Source organism: Salminus brasiliensis, chromosome 4 (assembly GCF_030463535.1).
Source record: "Salminus brasiliensis chromosome 4, fSalBra1.hap2, whole genome shotgun sequence".
In the NCBI taxonomy this organism is placed as follows: domain Eukaryota; kingdom Metazoa; phylum Chordata; class Actinopteri; order Characiformes; family Bryconidae; genus Salminus; species Salminus brasiliensis.
Genome location: NC_132881.1, coordinates 319,263 through 341,529, shown reverse-complemented (window position 1 = coordinate 341,529; position 22,267 = coordinate 319,263). Strand labels below are relative to the sequence as shown.

Here is a 22,267-nt window from a genome sequence, read left to right as displayed (position 1 = left end):
TATTTACATATCTAATCTAGCAGGTCCTCCAGCGTTCCTCAGCTCTGTGGAGAAGGCTCTGTTTGGGGTTCTAGAGTAAAGTCAGTCCCACCGTCTCCTAAACCTCATCCATCTACCAGCTGCTTTGGGGGCGTGGCTACAGAGATGAGCAAACTGGTGACAGTCTGAGTCCAGTGTTTGTTAGCAACGTTAGCCTAGCATCTCCTGTCCTAAACCATAGAAGCTCACGTCAGACACCGAACACGTCTTAACCAATCGGCTGGATCTGGGGTCAGAGGTCAATCAGGTTACTTTGCCTTTTCACAGAACCCACAGAGATAAACACACCATCAGCGGCCTGAGACTCTGCTAAAGCCCTGCTGGAGCTGGATTAGCTTTTCCAGAGGAGGCGTGTGTGTGTGTGTGTGTGTGTGATGGGTGAGAGTTGACTGATTAGTCTGGGATGAAGGATGAGGTGTAATTTCCCCAGGTGTGAGCATCAGCCCACCCCGCAGAACCAAGGCCAGTGCTGGGTAGTGATGGTCTGAGTGTAATCTGGACTCAATCAATATTTGTAATCCAAATATACCCTTTAAAACGGTTCTAGAAGGGTTCTAGATAGAACCATGGCCACTCAAAGACCCATTCAAAAGTTAACATGGTAATCGTTCTGCCTCTCATAGATGGTTCTGACCTTTCAAAAGATTCCTATATAGCACCAAAAATAGTTCTACTGTTTTTATGACTCAGAGAACCCTAGTAACACACACACACACACACACACACACACACACACACACACCTCGGTGTAGGATACCTTTAAAATATGCATCAGGAGATTTTTTGTAATTACAGAAGACAAAAGGGGGAGGGATTTAATCAATAATGGGGGAGGGGTTTAATAATTCATATCTTGAAACTGTATAAACTGGATGAAGTTTTTCCATCACCCAGTCCGTCAGGTAGATCAGGAACAGTGCAGAAGTAGATTACACTGAACACGGCACAGGCTTCTCCAGAGACACTACGGCTGTCAGTCCCAACACCTACACACACACCGCAGATTCACACTGGGTTAGAACCACTCCACAGTTATTACTGTCAGGCTGGAAACACCACATACTTCAGATTCATACTGGATCAAAACCATCCTCCAATTACTACTGCCAGGTTATTACAACTACACACAGCAGATCCATAACGGGTTAGTACTTCTACACAATTATTACCCTCAGATTACAGCAACTAAACAAACTACAGATTCATACTGGATTAAAATCACTTCAGTTATCAGTCAGACAGCAAAAACTTCCAGATTCACACTGGATTTTAAATACTGCACGATTTTTTACTGTCAGGCTGTAAAACTGCAGATGGATTGTGGTGTCGTTGGCCAGCCTCCGACAGGGTGAAGGCAACGCAGCTCCAGTAGGGCTTAATACTGCATAGTGATTAAAAACAGGTTAAATGTTAAAAATGGATAACTGGTCTTTAGGAGTTCATGCTATGTGTTGGGCTAAAACATATCAGGGTTGCCACGTCCTGCAATACTCCCTGTATGGAGTAATCAGACCATTACCAGCAAGACGAGGAGGCCACTGTTCCTGAACTCAATAAACCCACAGCTTATAATAATTATAATTATATGGCTGCGTTTCCATACAGCACTTAGTCAAACACCATCCTTCTCTTATACACAGTTAAAGACTTCTTCAGTTCTATTTAGCGTAGAAACATTAATACAACCTTGCAAATAATGCAAAAAACGTCCGTCAGCATCACGTATAATCCAGCCCTCTCAAACCCAACAGACTGAACTCAATCTGAATACTGAAAAATGCTAATTGACATCATGTACTCAAATTAAAGCTGCTTTTAAATAAACAGAACCATATTTATCTAAAATAAAACATTAAAAAAATCAGTTAAGGAGTGCAGTCCAAGATGCTAACTTTGCTAACAGTGAATAAAAGCATGCAGCCACACATTAGCATCAGGAAGTGACATCATGTTAACGGCTGCTACCAGCTTGTATCCACAGTTAGCAATGTTAGCGCATTTGGGCGAGGCTGTTCCTTTAATGTCTTCCTGAAAGGGCCGCTGTAGGTTCACCCCCTCGTGATACACCAAAAAAAAAAAAAGATCGGAGCGCTAGCTCGAGTCCCATCTTTAAAATATTTACAGAGTAAAAAAGAGTCCAAGTACAACTAACCCGGCTATTCGGAGGTATAACGTTTCCTTGAAAAAAATCCTTTCTAAAAACAGCTAGAACAGTTTAGTCTAAAAGGGGTTTCACCGAAAGAGCACAGACTCCAGGCAGAAGCAGGTTTACAGTACTACGGAAGAGGAGACGGGGCAAATACTGCAGAAAAAGGGGATGGAGGCCTAGCGGTGGTCAGTCTGAGCCGTCCATCGGTTTCTACCCTCCGACAAACGGAGGGAGGTCGTAAAAAAGGAGAATGCACGATGGTAAATACTGTCCTCTGTTAAAGGAAGGAAAAGGATAATAAGACTTGAGGGCATTTAATGAAATCATTTGGTGAGAAATCTCGTTTACCCAGTCTTCCTCCCCCTTACCGTGAACCATCAGCCAAGTCGTGCTCATTCGGAGTTTAGCACTGAAGCTACAAGGCTAACCTAGCTAACAAGCACTGGGAAGATAAGCTAACGTGTGTCAAACAGTGCCGGACTCAGATGAACGTCCGGACGTGATCACGGCATCATGCTGGTCTAGCGAGCTAACTTGTGGCAATTTGGGATTAGTTAGCTAGCTAGCTAAGTCAGTTTCTGTCTCCTAGCGTCTTCCTCGTAGCTCTGCTCTGTACTTCAGTCCATGTTCTAGATAACAGAGGGTCAGGCCGTGTAGGAGACCACGTAACCCAGTCCACCACAGGCTACGTTAGCCGTGTAGCTCCAATGCTAAACTAAAGAAGTAAAACGTAGACACCAGACACGACTTGCCCGGTCAACCACACTTTTGGGGGAAGAGTGGGAAACTGCGTAAATGAGATCGTTCACCAAAATATCACTGTAATAGGAGCAGTAGGAGGCTGTCAAATCCTGGTGGCTCCGGCTGGTGGAGCACGACCTTCGTCCTTCTCCAGGAAACAGTTCTGAGGTCTGTTGGTCATCCAGGCTGGTAGGGTGAGCAGCCCGCTGGAGCAGCAGGAGGGTGAGGGGTTAATGTCTGTGTGAGCGAGTGTGTGTGTGTGTGTTGATGTAGACCTCTGCCGTCACTCTGCAGTTAGCGATGTGCTCAAATGAGCTGCAGGTCTGAGGAATTATGGGATAAACTAATGCCGTTTTCCAAAATCCCGTCCTGGTGTCCAGAAAATGTCCCAAAGTCGCTGCTGTGTTGTTATAGCTAAGCTAACGCTGCTGTGCACTGAAAGCACTACTACAACACTGTGGCCTAGACCTGCCAAAGCCTCCGAACAGCTCACCGAACAGCACACCGAACAGCACACCGAACAGCACACTGAACAGCACACTGAACAGCTCACCGAACAGCTCACCGAACTCCACACTGAACAGCACACTGAACAGCTCACCGAACAGCTCACCGAACAGCTCACTGAACAGCTCACTGAACAGCTCACCGAACAGCTCACTGAACTCCACACTGAACAGCACACTGAACAGCACACCGAACAGCACACCGAACAGCTCACTGAACTCCACACTGAACAGCTCACTGAACTCCACACTGAACAGCACACCGAACAGCACACCGAACAGCACACCGAACGCCACACTGAAAAGCTCACCGAACAGCTCACTGAAAAGCTCACCGAACAGCTCACTGAACTCCACACTGAACAGCTCACTGAACTCCACACTGAACAGCTCACCGAACAGCTCACTGAACAGCTCACCGAACAGCTCACTGAACTCCTCACTGAACAGCTCACTGAACAGCTCACCGAACTCCACACTGAACAGCTCACTGAACTCCACACTGAACAGCTCACTGGGCTGTTTGGACTGTTCTCATTAGCAGTGTTAGCTTAGCTTGTAGCATTACACCGTGTCTGAAGAGCAGGTGTGAGCTCAGCTGTGTCTGCACAGGGAACGTCCAGTCAGAAAGCAAACAAACAGGATCCTAAACTTTAAAACTCAAACATTAGAATAATTTAACACACGTTAGCCTGGATTAGCCTGAGTTAGGCCTGCTAGCTTGTGTTAGCCAGAGCCGGGTTACTTGGTATTAGCTGCATTACAGCTTTATTGTTTGCTGAGGAGAAAAATCTACACAATGCGACAAAAGTTATAATAAGCCAATCAATAAAAATCTATAAAACAAATGCAAATGACATCAAATTAAAGATTTTTGTAAATACATAAACCAAACCACATTCATCTAAAACTAAAAAGAACAGTCAGAAATGCTAATGTTGCTAACAGTGAATGAAAGGGAAGAGCCACGCTCGCCTATTTGTTACAAGCTGGCGTCTGACTGACCGGGACGGGGCTGGTTCTGCTGTTGGTGCTTGCTCAACGCTTGCCGTTAGCAAACAGTGTTATCGTATTTCGATCACATAACAACCTCTAAATCCCGAGGATCCAGTGGCGTTCTGAGGGGAAACGTACGCAGATCAGGACCGGCTGCTGGAGAGCGGCGATTTTAGAAAACAGCATTTATTTTTCTCACGAGAAAAACGTCTTAAGGCCACGGCACAGATACAGCTCAGCTGAGCCTCACAGAGCGCCAGACAGTCCCGTCCCTTCTCACAGCATTAACGAACCGCTCAAAGTTAGCATCAGCTAACGCCTCACACACTCCGCTGAACCATGCCGGAGAATGAGAGTAGCTGAAGTGACGATGGCGATGGCGATGATATTTGACTGTTTATCTACAATACTCCAGACTGCAGGTCTGCCGTGGCTGTTTCCAGAACTGCTAAAACACTGAGCGAGGTGCTCGGAGAGTCTCTGAGGGGCTACGTGTCGGCGCTGGTGTGTTTGCGCTCTGGTGTTTGTGAAGCCCAATTTCACATCCCTGTCCTGAAAGACCCTCAGGCAGTAGTTACTCTGCAACACTATTAGCTAAGGTCAGCCGCCGTTACTCCAAATTACACCTGTTAGCTAAGGCTAAGGTTAGCCTGTGTTAGCCTGAATTAAATCTGTTACCTACCGTTAGCCTGCATTAGCCCAGCACATACCTGTTAACTAAGTCCAAGGGTAGCTACATTACATTAACTACATCAGCCCAAATCAAATCCGTCAGCCTGTATTAGCCTGAATTAGGCCTGATAGCCAGAGCTAGCCTGTGTTAGCCTGAGTTAAACCTGTTAGCCAGAGCAGGGTTACTTGGCATTAGCTGCAGTTATCACCGTGTTAGCCCTGACGGCACATACGATGCATAGACTAGCACTGTGAAACACACGAGCGTAAACGGAGAGAAGTCCGGTCAGGACAGGGATGCATGATTGGACCCCACAGCGGCCTTAAGACGCGATGCTGGACTACACAGTGACGGCATCTTCAGAGGTCTCTGAGTGTGCGGCTGAATCCCAAACGGCCCCCTGGTGGACATGTAGTGCGCTATTGGAGTGTACACTACATAGGGAAAACTGAGCCATTTGTGATGCAGCTGCACATCTGTGTGTGTGTGTGTGTGTGTGTGCGTGTGTGTGTGCGCGTGTGTGTATGTGTGTGTTTTGCAGTGAATGAGGTCAAACCCGTGTGTGTCTGCAGGTGTGGGACGATCCCCCGACGGCCCCTGAAGGTTCCTCGTCGCTGGACTCGCTGTGTGTGTGTGAGTGTGTGTGCGAGTGTGTGCTGATGTGGCTCTGCAGGGCGGCCGGTGTTAGCCACTCTTTGGGCAGGCAGCTCTGCAGGAACGGGATACAGGAGCTGAAATACGCCAAGCGGTTCACCCAGCGAGGAATCTCTCGCCCACACAGCAGCTGCAGAGAGAGAGACAGAGAGAGAGAGACAGAGAGAGAGAGACAGAGAGACACATTTACATTTACATTTACAGCATTTAGCAGACGCTCTTATCCAGAGAGACTTACAAAGTGCTTTGCTATTTACCCAAGAAAACCTCAGCTAGTTAGAATAGACTAATAATACAAAGATACCTCTAATCTTAGACATTGCTAAACACAAGACAATAAGGTGACCATAGAACTATTCGTCCAAGTACTCTCTGAAGAGGTGGGTCTTCAGTCTGGGTTTGAAGACAGCGAGCGACTCGGCCGTTCGGACATCCAGGGGCAGCTCGTTCCACCACTTTGGTGCCAGGACAGAAAAAAGCCTGGACGCTTGTCTTCCGCGGATTTTGAGGGATGGCGGGTCGAGCCGAGCCGTACTTGAAGCTCGAAGGGCTCTTGGTGCGGATCGGCTTTTGACCATTGTCATCAGATACGGAGGGGCTGGTCCGTTCTTGGCTTTGTAGGCCAGCGTCAGGGTTCTGAATCTGATGTGGGCAGCAGCTACAGGAAGCCAGTGGAGCGAACGCAGCAGTGGAGTGACATGGCTGAATTTAGGGACATTGAAGACGACCCGTGCCGCTGCATTCTGGATGAGTTGCAGGGGCCTGATGGTGCGCAGAGGGAGACCAGCCAGAAGAGAGTTGCAGTAGTCAAGTCTGGAAGTGACGAGAGACTGAACGAGCACCTGGGTGGCCTCTCTAGGGAGGAAGGGTGGAATTCTCCGGATGTTGTACAGGAGAAATCTGCAGGATCGAGTAACGTTTGCAACATGACTTGAGAACGATAACTGACCATCCATCACTACACCAAGGCTTCCAGCTTCTGTAGAGGGAGTGACCAGTGAGTTCTCGAAGGTGATGGCAAGATCGTTTCTTGGTCCAGCAGTTCCTGGGATGTACAGCAGCTCCGTCTTGCTGGGGTTGAGTTTGAGGTGGTGAGCCGCCATCCAAGACGAGACGTCGGCGAGGCATGCTGAGATACGGGTGGAGACCTGTGTGTCAGACGGTGGGAAAGAGAGCATGAGCTGAGTGTCGTCGGCGTAACAGTGGTAAGAGAATCCATGAGAGGATATCACTTTACCAAGAGAGCGAGTGTAGAGTGAGAGAAGAAGAGGACCAAGAACTGAGCCTTGTGGAACGCCAGTGGAGAGACTACAAGGAGCGGACGTGTCGCCCTGCCATGTTACCTGGTATGAGCGTCCCTGCAGGTATGATGCAAACCATTGCCATGCAGAGCCGGTAATTCCAAGACCGGCAAGGATAGACAGGAGGATTTTGTGGTCCACTGTGTCAAAAGCTGCGGAGAGGTCAAGAAGGATCAGAACCGAGGACAGTCTGGCAGCTTTAGCTGCATGGAGCTTCTCTGTAACTGCAATGAGAGCAGTTTCAGTAGAGTGAGCAGCTTTGAAGCCAGACTGGTTAGGGTCCTGAAGATTGTTCAGAGTGAGAAAGCGGGACAGTTGGTTGTAGACGGAACGTTCGAGAATCTTTGAGAGGAAAGAGAGAAGAGAGATAGGTCTGTAGTTGCCGATGTCCAAGCTGTCTAGAGTTGGTTTCTTTAGGATGGGCACGACTCTGGCACACTTGAAGGCCGATGGTACCTGACCTGACGAAAAAGAGCTGTTTATGATAGAGGAGATGAAGGGAAGGAGGTTTGGAGCGATGGTTTGGAACAGAGGGGATGGAACAGGGTCTAGTGGACAGGTGGTAGGATTATTGGAGGTGAGAAGATGTAGGAGGTCATCTGTGGAAAGAGGAGAGAAGCAGGTCAGAGAAGAGGGAGGAGGAGGGGGGGCCTAGAGAGGGGGGTAGAGGCGGGGGGGAAAGATCGGCGGATCTTGTCAACCTTTTCTTCAAAGAAGAGACACAGAGAGAGAGACAGAGAGACAGAGACAGACAGAGAGAGAGAGAGACAGAGAGAGAGAGAGACAGAGAGAGACACAGAGAGAGACAGAGAGAGACAGAGAGAGAGAGAGTGAGAGAGAGAGTGAGAGAGAGAGAGAGAGACAGAGAGAGAGAGAGACAGAGAGACAGAGAGAGAGAGAGAGTGAGAGAGAGAGTGAGAGAGAGAGAGAGAGACAGAGAGACAGAGACAGACAGAGAGAGAGAGAGAGAGACAGAGAGAGAGGGAGAGAGAGAGAGAGAGAGAGAGTTGATGTCCACATATGTGACGTCTCATTGCCTGAAGGTAAGTAACAATGATTGTGTGTACTCCACCTACACCCTACCAAACTCCACCCACATTAAACCCCACCCACCCCTATAAAACTGTAAATAAGAATAAAAACTTTATTTTATTGTATTTTATTAATATTATTATTCTTATTAGTTTAGTGATTATTATTTCTGTCATTTATTTTAGCATTAATATAATTCCACAAAGTTTCTCCTGCTTTTGTTGGAGTAACTTTCTGCTAGATTCTGGAGGAGCATTGCTGTGAGGATTTGATTGCATCCAGCAACAAAAGTGTCAGTGAGGTCAGGATATTGGATGATGATCACCACCCCACCTCATCATCCCCACCTCATCCCAAAACTACTGGATGGAGCTCCTCCACCATCATTCCAGAGAGCACAGTTCCTCCACTGCTCCACAGCTCCTCAATGCTGGGGGGCTTTATACCCCTCTAGCCCACGCCTGGTATTATTAGGCAGCATGGAGCCAATAGGGTCATGATGTTGATCTGCTCCAGAAGGTCCTATTCTATTGGCAGTACTTCTTCTCTACAGGGACTAGACAAGCCTGGCTGAAGAGAGAGAGAGAGAGAGGGAGGGAGAGAGAGACCTAACCTCAGACAGGGCGGAGGAGAAGTGGTTGCAGTTCTTGTGCATGAGGTGATAGGCGTTCCCCTTAAACTCCTTCCCCAGCTCCTCCATGATCTTATCAATGTCCTCCTCGGTGAAGTCCGTCGTGCCCAGAGCAATGGCCTCTCTGGGGTGGAGAGAGGGGTGCGAGAGTGAGAGGTGACCACGGTCTGATCATAAGCATGCTCGGCTAAAGTTAGCTTCTTTATTAATAAGAGAAGATTTCACAGAAGCAGTCTGAAAGAGTTATGGAATATGCTGCCATACGTTAACGTCTCTCTCTCACACACACACACACACACACACACACACACACACACACACACAGGGAAAGGCCACTAACAGGTGTGTTTCACTGTGGTGCAGTCGGATGTGTGTAAAACTCCTCACTTGAATTTGAATGTCTCTCCCAGCTCGACGGCGTTTCCCGGGCTGATCTCGAAGATCCCACTGAAGGGGTACGGGTGACCACCATAGGCAAATTCTAATGAAACAGTAAAATATATATAAAAAATATAAAGATTGTGAATAAGTTTGGACTATATGGATCAAGGCTGGGGGGGGGGGCATTTTCGGTTCTGGAGGTTCTGCAGGTTTGTGCTTTACCTGCTTGAGCACACCTGATCCAGCTCACCTGTGAAATCAGCTCACTGTGCTGGACTAACTAAAAGCGCCCCCTAGTGGAAAACCTTAAACCCTTACAGACCTGGTTATTATTTACTTCTTCCCAACGTGACGCGACTCGACCCGAAAAACAAGGCTGTGAAATCCCGGTGGGTTTGTTGTGTATGTGTGTGTGGACTTACCTCTGCCATAGATCTGTATTCCTGAGTGAAAAACTCCAATCCCCAGAGTAGACGTGTACTCATTAATCCAGTACTGAGAGAGAGAGAGAGAGAGAGAGAGAGAGACAGAGAGAGAGAGACAGAGAGAGAGACAGAGAGAGAGACAGAGAGAGAGAGACAGAGAGAGAGAGACATTAGGCAGCATTCTATTCTATTGGCAGTACTTCTTCTCTACAGGGACTAGATAAGCTGTTTGTGTGCATTTGCACATCTGTGTCAGCAATGGGTGCAGCTTAAAGCAGCTGAATCCATCGCGCTCTCTCTCTCTCTCTCTCTCTCTCTCTCTCTCTCTCTCTCTCTCTCTCTCTCTCACTCACACACACACACACACACACCCCTCAGGGCATTTACAGTGGGGGGGGGGGGGAGTATTTAGTCAGTCACCAGTTGTGCAAGTTCTCCCACTTAAAGAGATAAGAGAGGCTGTAATTGACATCATAGGTAGACTCAACTATGAGAGACAAACTGAGAAAAACATTTCAGAGAATCACATTGTCTGATTTTTAAAGAATTTATTAGTAAATAATGGTGGAAAATAAGTATTTGGTCGCCTACAAACAAGCAAGATTTCTGTCTGTCACAGACCTGTAACTTCTTCTTTAAGAGGCTTCTCTGTCCTCCACTCATTACCTGTATTAATGGCACCTGTTTGAACTGGTTAACAGTATAAAAGACACCTGACCACAACCTCAAACAGTCCCACTCCAAACTCCACTATGGTGAAGACCAAAGAGCTGTGGAAGGACACTAGAAACAGAACTGTAGACCTGCACCAGGCTGGAAGACTGAGTCTACAATAGGCAGCAGCTTGGTGTGAAGAAATCTACTGTGGAGCAATAATCAGAAAATGGAAGACCTACAAGACCACTGCTAATCTCCCTCCATCAGGGGCTCCACGCAAGATCTCAGCCCGTGGGGTCAAAATGATCACAAGAACGGTGAGCAGAAATCCCAGAACCACACGGGGGACCTAGTGACTGACCTGCAGAAAGCTGGGACCAACGTTACAAAGGCTACCGTCAGTAACACACTACGCCACCAGGGACTCAGATCTTGCAGTGCCAGACGTGTTCCCCTGCTTAAGCCAGTACAGATCCGGCCCGTCTGAAGTTTGCTAGAGAGCATTTGGATGTTCTGGAAGAGTTTTGGGAGAATGTCTGATGGTCAGATGAAACCAAAGTAGAACTGTTTGGTACAAACACAACTCGCTGTGTTTGGAGGAGAATGAATGCTGAGATGCATTCAAAGAACACCATGAACACCAACTGTGAAGCATGGGGGCGGCAACATCATGCTTTGGGGCTGTTTCTCTGCAAAGGGACTAGGACGACTGGTCCGTGTACATGAAAGAATGAATGGGGTCATGTATTGTGAGATATTGAGTGCAAACATCCTTCCATCAGCAAGGGCATTGAAGATGAAACGTGGCTGGGTCTTTCAGCATGACAATGATCCCAAGCACACTGCCAGGGCAACAAAGGAGTGGCTTCGTAAGAAGCATTTCAAGGTCCTGGAGTGGCCTAGCCAGTCTCCAGATCTCAACCCCATAGGAAACCTTTGGAGGGAGTTGAAAGTCCGTGTTGCCGCCGACAGCCCCAAAACATCACTGCTCTAGAGGAGATCTGCATGGAGGAATGGGCCAACATACCAGCAACGGTGTGAGCCAACCTTGTGAAGACTTACAGAAAACGTCTGACCTCTGTCATTGCCAACAAAGGATATATAACAAAGTATTGAGATTAACTTTTGTTATTGATCAAATACTTATTTTCCACCATTATTTACTAATAAATTCTTTAAAATTCAGACAGTGTGATTCTCTGAAATGTTTTTCTCAGTTTGTCTCTCATAGTTGAGTCTACCTATGATGTCAATTACAGCCTCTCTCATCTCTTTAAGTGGGAGAACTTGCACAACTGGTGACTGACTAAATACTCCCCCCCACTGCTGTACCTCCCCAACACACACCTGCTCTCACTACAGTGTGTTCGACCTTCATTGGTGCCAGAGTGTAACTGGTGCTGAGTGATCTACAGTAGAGCACTCCAGAGTGAGAGGAGTGATCTGTAGTAGAGCAGCTCCAGAGTGAGAGGAGTGATCTACAGTAGAGCAGCTCCAGAGTGAGAGGAGTGATCTACAGTAAAGCACCCCAGAGTGAGAGGAGTGATCTACAGTAGAGCAGCTCCAGAGTGAGAGGAGTGATCTGTAGTAGAGCAGCTCCAGAGTGAGAGGAGTGATCTACAGTAAAGCACCCCAGAGTGAGAGGAGTGATCTACAGTAAAGCACCCCAGAGTGAGAGGAGTGATCTACAGTAGAGCAGCTCCAGAGTGAGAGGAGTGATCTGTAGTAGAGCAGCTCCAGAGTGAGAGGAGTGATCTACAGTAAAGCACCCCAGAGTGAGAGGAGTGATCTACAGTAGAGCAGCTCCAGAGTGAGAGGAGTGATCTACAGTAAAGCACCCCAGAGTGAGAGGAGTGGTCTACAGTAAAACAGCTCCACCAACACATCCTCTAATACTCAGGAGAGACTCAGGAGATGAGGGACAGTGAGAGAGCTGGAGCTGAGCAGGAGGTTAAAGCATTTGATACTATAGTGTAAACAGTGCGGTGGCAGCGCCCCCTGCGGGACTGGAGGAACAAGTACAGTAACAGAGCATCCGTGCAGAGTCACTCTTACCATGTCATACACATTCAGGATCACCGGTTCACTGGCCATGCTCCGGTCCAGAGAGAGAGAGAGAGAGAGAGAGAGAGGGAGGGAGAGAGACAGAGAGAGAGAGAGAGAGAGAGACAGAGAGAGAGACACAGAGAGAGAGAGAGAGAGAGAGAGAGAGAGAGAGAGAGACAGAGAGAGAGACAGAGAGAGAGAGAGAGAGAGAGAGAGAGGTCTTCTTTAAAAACGCTCGCGGGACAGCGGTTGCAGCTTTAGGTCTCGCGCAAAACCAAACCCCGGCAGAACCAGAACCGGAAGTGGAACCGAGCCTCCATCACCTAGAAGCGCCGTGCGCGCTGCTTCCTTCTCGCGCTGTAAATCCGAACCGAACCCCGGATGTGCGGCGCACCGGTCCCACTCATCCGGGAACTTCACCGGTCCAATCCGGTGCAGCGTGAGCGCGGATCCGGCAGCAGCCCCGAAACGGCGCGCGCGTGTGGGAGGCGCTACTGCAGCAGCATCTCGCGAGCTGCGAGTCTGCAGCTACTGCCGCTGCACGTGCACTGCGCTATGTGTGTGTGTGTGTGTGTGTGTGTGTGTGCGCGCGCGGGGGGTGGATCCTCATGGAAGCCGCTGTCGGAGCTCCGGTACCGAAAGGAACGGCCGGAGAGGTGACGTCACCGCCGCCGAGCGGACGCTCGAAACGGGGCGAGACTTCATTACGTCACTGGGGGCCGTTACTGTCATCACCCATACAGTCCTACATATTTACATATTCATACTGTATATTTACATATTCATATATTAAAGCCTAAACGCACAACAGCCCAGACAGCACTGAACAGAGCCCTACTGTGTTACTGAGTGAGTGTGTGTGTGTGAGTGTGTGAGAGTGAGTGTGTGAGTGAGTGTGTGTGTGTGTGTGAGTGTGTGTGTGAGTGTGTGTGTGTGAGAGAGAGAGAAACCCCTGATGTCCAGCCTCCGGCTGATCTGCTAATGCCTGTATTGATCTGGCCACTAATTGATTTGTGTGCGGCTGAAGTGAGCAGCACACACACACACACACACACACACACACTCACTGACCTCATACACTAATTACACACTCCACACACACTCCACACACACACACACACAGTTTCCACAGCTCTGAGTGATCCGCGGTGCTGACACAGTGAACCCGGTCGGCGCTCTCTGGAGCTGAAACTCACTCTAGAACCAAACAGAACGTTCCATCAGCTGGGGTTTAGACTTAGTAGTTTAGGACTAGTCTCAGAACACTATTCAGTTCTGCTGGAAACTAAAGGGTTAAATCTCTGAAACTGTCCAGTCAGAACGGTTCTCTCAGCAGAATCTGGGCAGATTCAGCTAAACCAGCTCTCCTATTGGTCGGGACTTCACTAGTAGAACTGAAGGCCGTCAGATTCACCACCAACACCATTAGGAACCAACCAATCCCGCTCTGATTTACAGTGGGCGGGACGATGAGAACCATCACTGTCGCTCTTGTAGCTGGGCTGAGATTGTGAATAAACATCACACTAATCCTGAAGGTTCTAGATAGGCTGTTATTGTGAGCAGCATAAATGTCACTAGTCCTTCAGGAAGTTCTAGATAGGCTATTAGTGTGAACAGAACAAACATCACTGCAGTTCATCTGGAGGTTCTAGATAGGCGGTGCATGTAAGCAGGTTTCAGTCAGGTGGTAGAAAAGGAGAACAGCACTGTGTAGAACCCTGTAGACGAGCAGACGAGCTCAAATACAGACTAATGTCTGATCAAGCTCTGAATGTTCCAGTTATCTAGAACCGACAACAGTAATATACTGTTAGACATCCCGGGGGGCTTTTTTTAATCCAGTTCGGACACGCCTGGCCTGAACTGAAGGCTGAGCTCTAATTCGCCCAGTTATACACACACACACAGACACACACACACACACACACACACACACACACACACACAGAAAGCTAGTTTTGAACATAAATGGATTCTGTGCAGCTGAGTGCATCTACTGTAGACCGAGTATTGATTTCTGCAAGACACTGACTGGAACACACACACACACACTCACACACACACACACACACACACACACACACACACACACACACTCATCAGATCCATTTCTCTCTCTCTCACTCTCAGAAGGACGAGGTGTGCTCTGCCCTCCTGCAAACACGTGTGATGAAAGGACAGGATGTGGCCCCTCCCCCTTCGCCTAAACTCCACCCACCCACAGAAGTGAGTAAACTGAGGCATGATGGAGGAAAGAGCTACAACAGCTCCACTGGTGCAGCAGCTCAGGAGCTCGTTAGCACAAAGCAGGAGTGGTAAGAAGGTTAAAGGTCATCTCAGACTCTGTGAGTGGTGGACAGTCAGTACTGCACGGTTTATCCAGCCCTATCTGTACTAGCTCTTTACACTCAGCACTACTGTTAGTACTGTGGTCAGTAGTATACAGTAAGTTGTTTTTGGTCAGTACTGTGTGGTCAGTAGTACACAGTGAGTTGTTTATGGTCAGTACTGTGGTCAGTAGTACACAGTAAGTTGTTTTTGGTCAGTACTGTGTGGTCAGTAGTACACAGTGAGTTGTTTATGGTCACTACTGTGGTCAGTAGTCTACAGTAAGTTGGTTATGGTCAGTACTGTGTGGTCAGTAGTACACAGCGAGTTGTTTATGGTCAGTACTGTGTGGTCAGTAGTATACAGTAAGTTGTTTATGGTCAGTACTGTGGTCAGTAGTATACAGTAAGTTGTTTATGGTCAGTAGTCTACAGTAAGTTGGTTATGGTCAGTAGTATACAGTAGATTGTTTATGGTCAGTAGTATACAGTAAATTGGTTATGGTCAGTAGTATACAGTAAGTTGTTTATGGTCAGTACCGTGGTCAGTAGTACACAGAGTTGTTTATGGTCAGTAGTCTACAGTAAGTTGTTTATGATCAGTACTGTGCGGTCAGTAGTACACAGTGAGTTGTTTATGGTCAGTAGTACACAGTGAGTTGTTTATGATCAGTACTGTGTGGTCAGTAGTCTACAGTAAGTTGGTTATGGTCAGTACTGTGTGGTCAGTAGTACACAGTGAGTTGTTTATGGTCAGTAGTACACAGTGAGTTGTTTATGATCAGTACTGTGTGGTCAGTAGTCTACAGTAAGTTGGTTATGGTCAGTACTGTGTGGTCAGTAGTCTACAGTAAGTTGGTTATGGTCAGTACTGTGTGGTCAGTAGTACACAGTGAGTTGTTTATGGTCAGTAGTACACAGTGAGTTGTTTATGATCAGTACTGTGTGGTCAGTAGTCTACAGTAAGTTGGTTATGGTCAGTACTGTGCGGTCAGTAGTACACAGTGAGTTGTTTATGGTCAGTAGTACACTGAGTTGTTTATGATCAGTACTGTGTGGTCAGTAGTCTACAGTAAGTTGGTTATGGTCAGTACTGTGTGGTCAGTAGTCTACAGTAAGTTGGTTATGGTCAGTACTGTGTGGTCAGTAGTACACAGTGAGTTGTTTATGGTCAGTACTGTGGTCAGTAGTACACAGTGAGTTGTTTATGGTCAGTACTGTGGTCAGTAGTACACAGTAAGTTGTTTATGATCAGTACTGTGTGGTCAGTAGTCTACAGTAAGTTGGTTATGGTCAGTACTGTGTGGTCAGTAGTCTACAGTAAGTTGGTTATGGTCAGTACTGTGTGGTCAGTAGTGCACAGTAAGTTGTTTACAGTGAGTGCTATACGACAGACATCCCACCTCTCTGGGAAGCAGCAGGCGTCTCCTGGATGTTGATCATTATTGGCTTCCTGACTCAGATTTATTATATTTAATATCCCAGATATCAGGAACCCATATCGGCTAGAGATGAGCTGCAGCAGCGCCGTCCAGTGGTTCGGTAAATAACCCAGGGGGGGGATTTTTACTTTCCGGACCTGGATTTGCCATCTCTGCTCACTGACCAAACCCCAAACTCTCCTCCTATCTGGAACCTAGAACCATACATGCCTATTTAAATCAGTCCTCAGATATCAGTGCTAAACACACATCATTCAAACCTCAGTTATTAATAAAGATCATCATATTAAATCAACACTTCAGACTTCCTCAATACTGTGCTTAATAAACGTTCTTACACCAGCTCATCAGACCTTCCACATTAGATTTAATATTCATATTTATGAACATATTTAAACAGTCAACATGTGGTTCTGGTAGACTGCCTGGGGGCGTACAGTTGGGAGATAGGGGGCGTTAGTGGGCCCCTGAACATCGGACCCTGTCTGAGTGTGTAAACAGGTCACTGTAATAACTGACCGCTTCCCTCCGCTGCTGTGGATCAGCCGTCACGCTCAAAGTAAGGCCTCCAGCACCAGCGGCTATTTCCGGTCACGTTACACTCCAACACGTTCACGTTCGGAACCGTTCCTTCAGCTGCGACCCAGCCCGGAAACGCGGCTGCTGCTCACACTGCTGCCTGTATGCCAAGTGTGTGTTTTAGTGCAGCGAGGGGAAAGGGTGTGTTTGGGTAGAAGACTGCGGTCCATCAAAACCAGCACAACACGTCATGCTAACAGCTTCTTCCCCAGAGCTGTAGCGCTCCTCAATCACAGTGGTCACCTCCCACTGTAAACCTCTAAACTTACAACTGAACTGTACCAAACCGGACTGAACAGTTATTTGCACTCTGCCTATTTTGCACTATGACTATTTGCACACCTGTACAGATGTCCTTTTCTTTTCTGTAAATATATTTTTCAGCTCTTTATTACCTTTATTACCTTTAGTACTTTCTACTTTTTTTAATTTATCCCCTACCCTATTTATTGTTTAGTGTCATTTTCCTTTAGTTTAAGACTGTGTTCTGTGTTTCTTTGTTACTTGTCATGCGTGTTGCTCTCACCAAGACAAATTCCTTGTATGGGTAACATACTTGGTGAAATAAAGAGATTCTGATTCTGATTCTGATTCTGCTTTGCGGGATGTGAGGGAGCGTGTCAATACCCCTCACAACAAACACTGGGTCTCCTGGGCATCGGTGCTGTCCAACACGGAGTTAAACCCACAGGGAAAGTTTATGAAACACAACGTTTGTAAGAAATGTTTATTTCAGGGCGTGACGCTCGTGTGAACTCAACATTGGCGTAGTGACAGGACAGTGAAGAAGTGCATTTCATCCACGCTGATAAGGCTATCAAAGCAGGTTCCCCCATTTGGCCAAACGGCTGAACCTCCGGAACACACACACACTTACACACCCACACACCACCCACACACACCACCCACACACACCACCCACACACACACCACCCTTACTTAACAGTGGATATTTCACACAGAGATTGCAGCCCTGGGCCCAACAAGCCACTTCAACTATTAGCTGCACTTGCACAGCCCCAACAGCAGAGGGCAGCCCTGAGCCCTACAACAGAGCAGCTCCAGCAAAAGCAGCACTCTCCCCAAAAAAACCTCCGAAACCTCACCCTGCGGTAAACACGTTTCAACCCCCGCACATTCAGTCCCCACACCCCTCCCCTCGAGGGTCAACGGATCTTCTGGACTACCCGCTCATTATAGAGCTTCTGCACCCCCCCACTGTCCCGTTTCACACTGCAGGGCACCCTCGCATCCAAACCCAGCTCAACTGGCCCAACTGCAGGAGCACTGTTCGCCCATCCTGTAAAGCAGAGGAGGGCAGCAGGGGCCTCGGAGGAGTCCGGCACGGTCAGCTGACCCCCCTGCTCTAACAGACCTACTCAACCTGGCAGTTCACAGGTGAGCAGGACCAGGTGAGCTCGAGCGGGAACACTCCAGAACCAGAACTGCCCGCCCCTGCTCTAAAGAGTAGCTCCACCCTCAATATCAGCGAGTCTCCACCCCCTCATCTCTTTGTGAGTGAGAAGGGGAGACAGGAGCCAATCAGAAGCTTTTCTGCTTCCGACATCCCCATGACGACCTGTGGGAGAATCATCATTCAGAAAGTCGCCGCCCACTGATGTGTAGTTGCTGAAGTCTGGAGCTCGTTTACACTTTGATTTAATGAGACACGTGTAGTGAAGACCGGCTAAACGCTAAAGGCTAGGTAACAGCTAACATCGCTAGCTGTTAGCGCAGTGTAAAAATGCTAAAGTCTCTTAACTCCCACACTCCACAAAGCTAGCGGATTTGATTGGGCGAGGGCCAGTCTTATGAGGAAAGGTCAGCGCACAGCATTGTTAGCTTAGCTTGTAGCATTATTAGCATTTATACTAATGGTCCAATGAGGATCCAGAGACATTTCTGAGGGGAAACGTATTAAACGTATGGCGTCTGTTTACTACAGTGTTTCTCCAACAAACAAACAAACAAACAAACGTAGAGCCAAACAAAACCGCAGTGAGCTCCTGATGCTAACATGATGCTAACCACTGAACGACAGATCGCTCCAGAAGTCACAGAAGTAGGTGGATACCTGTGCAAACGGGCCTGCTCCGATTGGGTGCCGTTATTTCCCCCCATGAAGGCTGAGTGCTAGTGAGAAAAGCCCCCCCCCCCCGAACTAAGTACCTGATTGTAGGAGGAGCTTCAGTGAATTCTTAAACCTGGACACAATCGTGCAGAAGTACAATGAAACAACAACACACACACACACACACACACACACACACACACACACACACACACACACACACACTTCTGCTGAGATCACTATTCAAAAACCAACCTAATCAGCAACAATGGCTAATCTCGGCATGCACACACACTTGTGCCTCCGCTACAACCAGTGAACAAGAGGAACTTACTCGCGCACACACACACACACACACACACACACACACACACACACACACACACACAATCGCCTGTAGAGAAGCACAGCATTATTGCGGTTTATAAAGGCCCATTAGCTCATGCTACATTTATTAGCATTAGCGAAGCTGTTGAGAAGATATTCGCCGCCCACCCACCACCTTCACATCTCAAGCGTCTCCTGAAAACGGTCTCGTTCATACAGGGTCAGGAGAAAGGACCGGCTCTAAGCCGGAACATCCCACAGCGCCCCCTACAGGTTCGGAGGAACAGCCCTTCTGGTTTGGTCACCTGGCAGGTTTGGGTGTCAGCAGCTCCTCTCTGCTCTCCTTTATTGAACATAATCTCTACCTGAGCTTCCTACGACGCGGCAGCTCATGAACGTGGGGTATGCGTGTAGGACTAGGCTCAGTACGGAGCTACAGCTGCTCGCTGTGGTAACTATTCATTTAGAGATGAAGGAGAACATTCAGCTAACGTGAAGCTCCTCTTCCGTTTGTCTCGTCACGGTCATTATTATTTTTTTGGCCCTCAGCAAAAAAAAAAAAAAAAAAAAAAAAAAGAAGTTCATAAGGTTTGTCTTTAAAACGAGCGAAACGGGAAAGGGCTTAAAACGGCCTTCGGAAGCTGGAGTGACGTTTGTAGAGGAAGAGCCCCATTACAGCCAGCGCCAACACCACGCCAACGGCCACGACTCCCACAGCCGGGGACGAATCCCCATCAGCACGAGGGTTTACAGGACCGTTTGCAGCAAACTGGGACTGCAGAAAGAGAGAGAACACACACACACACACACACACACACACACACACACACACACACACACACACACACAGTTTATAATGTGTTACTGACGTTTTAATAACAGAAATAACTTCCTAAATCTCCTCTGGTCGGTTTCCCAGAGTCTGAGCTGAGACTCACTCTCTGTTGAACTCGTAGCTGGACGTCCTCGCCTGCTGACCGGAACAGTTCCACTGCAGCGCTGTGAGACAGGTTCTCCAGCTTATGACCATTTATCTGAAAAACAGACAATTCGATTAATTTAATTCATTAATTCTCTCAAACCAGGACTTGTTTTAACCTGCAACCATCTGATACCCACCAATTAGCATTAGCATTAGCATCCAGTAATCTCCGATATACGTACTTCTGTGGTTTCTGACACTGTCTGACTCACTGTTATCTAGAACATGGACTAGACTGCTGCTACTGGTTTACAGTTTATTTCACTATGATTTAGCTTTACAATCATACACAGTTCAGGCGTCTGTTACTCATTAGCTACATTAGCCTTGTAGCCTGGGCTAAGAGTGTAGTGCAGGGTTACCGCTAGTATTTTGTCCCCCTCCTGCAGCCGTCCGTCCAGAGCGGCCGCCCCGTTCTCTTTGATCTTGGCCACATAGATCCCGGTGTCATTCATCAAGTGCTGGTGATCGACTCCGCCCACTATATTAAACCCCAAACCTGAGAAACACACAGAGAAACATCAGTTTATAAACCCTGCAGCCCGAAAGGGCGTAGGTCCTGTCCACTCCCTCACCCAGCTAATACACAGCTCCCGCAGCGCCACCTACACACCAGCATCATCCAATCTGATCAGGTTAGCGTTTAGAAACGTTCATGAAAGTCTAATCAAACTCTGAAATCAGATTATAAGAGAACTGTTACATAAAAAGCTGGAAATCAAAATGAATCAGGATGAGTTTAAAGACTGAATCGATTCATTTCCTAAAGAGCCGATTTAAATGGACTCAGGATGAAACAAACGACTGTACGACTGAATCGGTTACTGAAGAACCTCAATCAAATTAAATTGGAGATTCATATGACTGAATCATTTCCTAAAAATGTGAACTGAACTGAATGGTTCACTGAATCATTTCTCACAGAACTGGAAACTCTGAATTGAGTCGTTTCCTAAAGGAACTGTATTGAACTGAATCACGTTGAAATTGGAAGCCTAAAGATGCAGACCTGACGATCGGACCCCCCCCTCCGCCCCCCACTCACAGCAGGGCTCAGAGTCAGACTTTCACAATATCTTTCTTATCAGAGGTCAAAGTTCACAACAGAGTATTATAGCGGTGTGTAAAATTTTAATGACGCAACACATAATAATAATGAACACCATCCCTGATCCCAACTAACACAGAGCTCCAGGCGGAGAACCCGGGTGTAGAACTCCACCCCAGGGTTTTCCACGTGTGTTAGAGAGCGCGGCCACAGTCGCTAGTGGAAAGCCACGCTGGGGAGCGGCTCCCCATCAGACACGGTCAAACTACTCCAAATGGACAAAAGTATTGGGACACATGCCTTCATTGCTTTTAATACAACGCTTTCTCCTGCTTCTGTTGGAGTAACTGTCTCTACTGTCCAGAGAAGAAGACTTTCTACTAGGTTCTGGAGGAGCATTGCTGTGAGGATTTGATTGCATTCAGCAACAAAAGCATGTATTAGTAATGTCAGGATATTTAATTATGATCACCACCCCACCTCATCATCCCAAACTCCTCCTATTCAAAAGTACTGGATGGAGCTCCTCCACCATCATTCCAGAGAACACAGTTCTTCCACTGCTCCACAGCTCCTCAATGCTGGGGGGCTTTATACCCCTCTAGCCCACGCCTGGCATTATTAGGCAGCATGGAGCCGATAGGGTCATGATGATGATCTGCTCCAGAGAGTCCTATTCTATTGAATAGGAATATTCTATTGGCAACGGTACCCTACGGACTGCTTTCCTGGGCGGAGGGATTTGTGATTATTAATATTAATAATAACAGACTGAGAGTGATATTATTAATATTAATATATAAAGATAACTTATTAAAGATGCCTATATTTATGTTTATTCTGTAGTTGCCATGACGTCATTGCAGTAATACCTAGCTAACCCTCTCGAGGACGTGAAAAGGCGGATTTTGATGATAACGGTAACTAATAACAGCAGCTAGCTTAGCTAAAGTGACCATTACACCAAACTTTACTTTAATTCTCATCTTCAGTCTCATTAAATATCACTACTGAACAAATGATTATTATTATTGACTGAGACAAACAGACCCGCAGCAAAAGTTACCAGAGAAAGCGAAACTTTAGTGAGTGAAGCTAGTTAGCACTATTAGCTCTGTTTAGCTATATATGCTTATTAAAACGACTGCCTTTATTGATCAGCATATTTAAGGCCATTATCTGCTCGCAGGGTCATAAACAGCAGGTCTGCGAGCTAAATCATCCTAAATACCAGATTAGCGGAGAGCTAGCGGAGCG

The 22,267-nt window shown here is 47.3% G+C and overlaps 2 protein-coding genes across 2 annotated transcripts in view; both read right to left on the bottom strand.

The window, feature by feature from the left end:
- Window positions 1-3,720: 3,720 nt before the first annotated feature.
- LOC140554347 (deubiquitinase DESI2) lies at window positions 3,721-12,830 on the bottom strand. Its single transcript, XM_072677241.1, has 5 exons — window positions 12,241-12,830; window positions 9,526-9,598; window positions 9,110-9,203; window positions 8,705-8,846; window positions 3,721-5,888 (listed from the first exon to the last, which is right to left on the bottom strand). The coding sequence occupies exons 1-5, from the start codon at window positions 12,277-12,279 to the stop codon at window positions 5,655-5,657; spliced, it is 582 nt and encodes a 193-aa protein (XP_072533342.1). The 5' UTR covers window positions 12,280-12,830; the 3' UTR covers window positions 3,721-5,654.
- A 4,465-nt stretch (window positions 12,831-17,295) lies between these two features.
- Window positions 17,296-22,267, bottom strand: part of synj2bp (synaptojanin 2 binding protein) — a 5,471-nt gene continuing 499 nt past the window's right edge. The window contains exons 2-4 of the mRNA XM_072677242.1: window positions 20,325-20,461; window positions 19,919-20,014; window positions 17,296-19,755 (exon numbers count right to left, since the gene is read on the bottom strand). Coding sequence (XP_072533343.1) covers window positions 19,603-19,755; window positions 19,919-20,014; window positions 20,325-20,461 — 386 coding nt within the window. The 3' untranslated portion in view covers window positions 17,296-19,602. The remainder of the gene's footprint in view (window positions 19,756-19,918; window positions 20,015-20,324; window positions 20,462-22,267) is intronic.

Coding starts and splice junctions, on each gene's coding strand:
- LOC140554347 (XM_072677241.1), bottom strand. CDS start 12,279: ATGGCCAGTGAACCGGTGATCCTGAATGTGTATGACATG. Junction 9,599..12,240: donor TCCTGAATGTGTATGACATG/GTAAGAGTGACT, acceptor TCTCTCTCTCAG/TACTGGATTAATGAGTACAC. Junction 8,847..9,109: donor GGAGAGACATTCAAATTCAA/GTGAGGAGTTTT, acceptor TCTCCACCCCAG/AGAGGCCATTGCTCTGGGCA.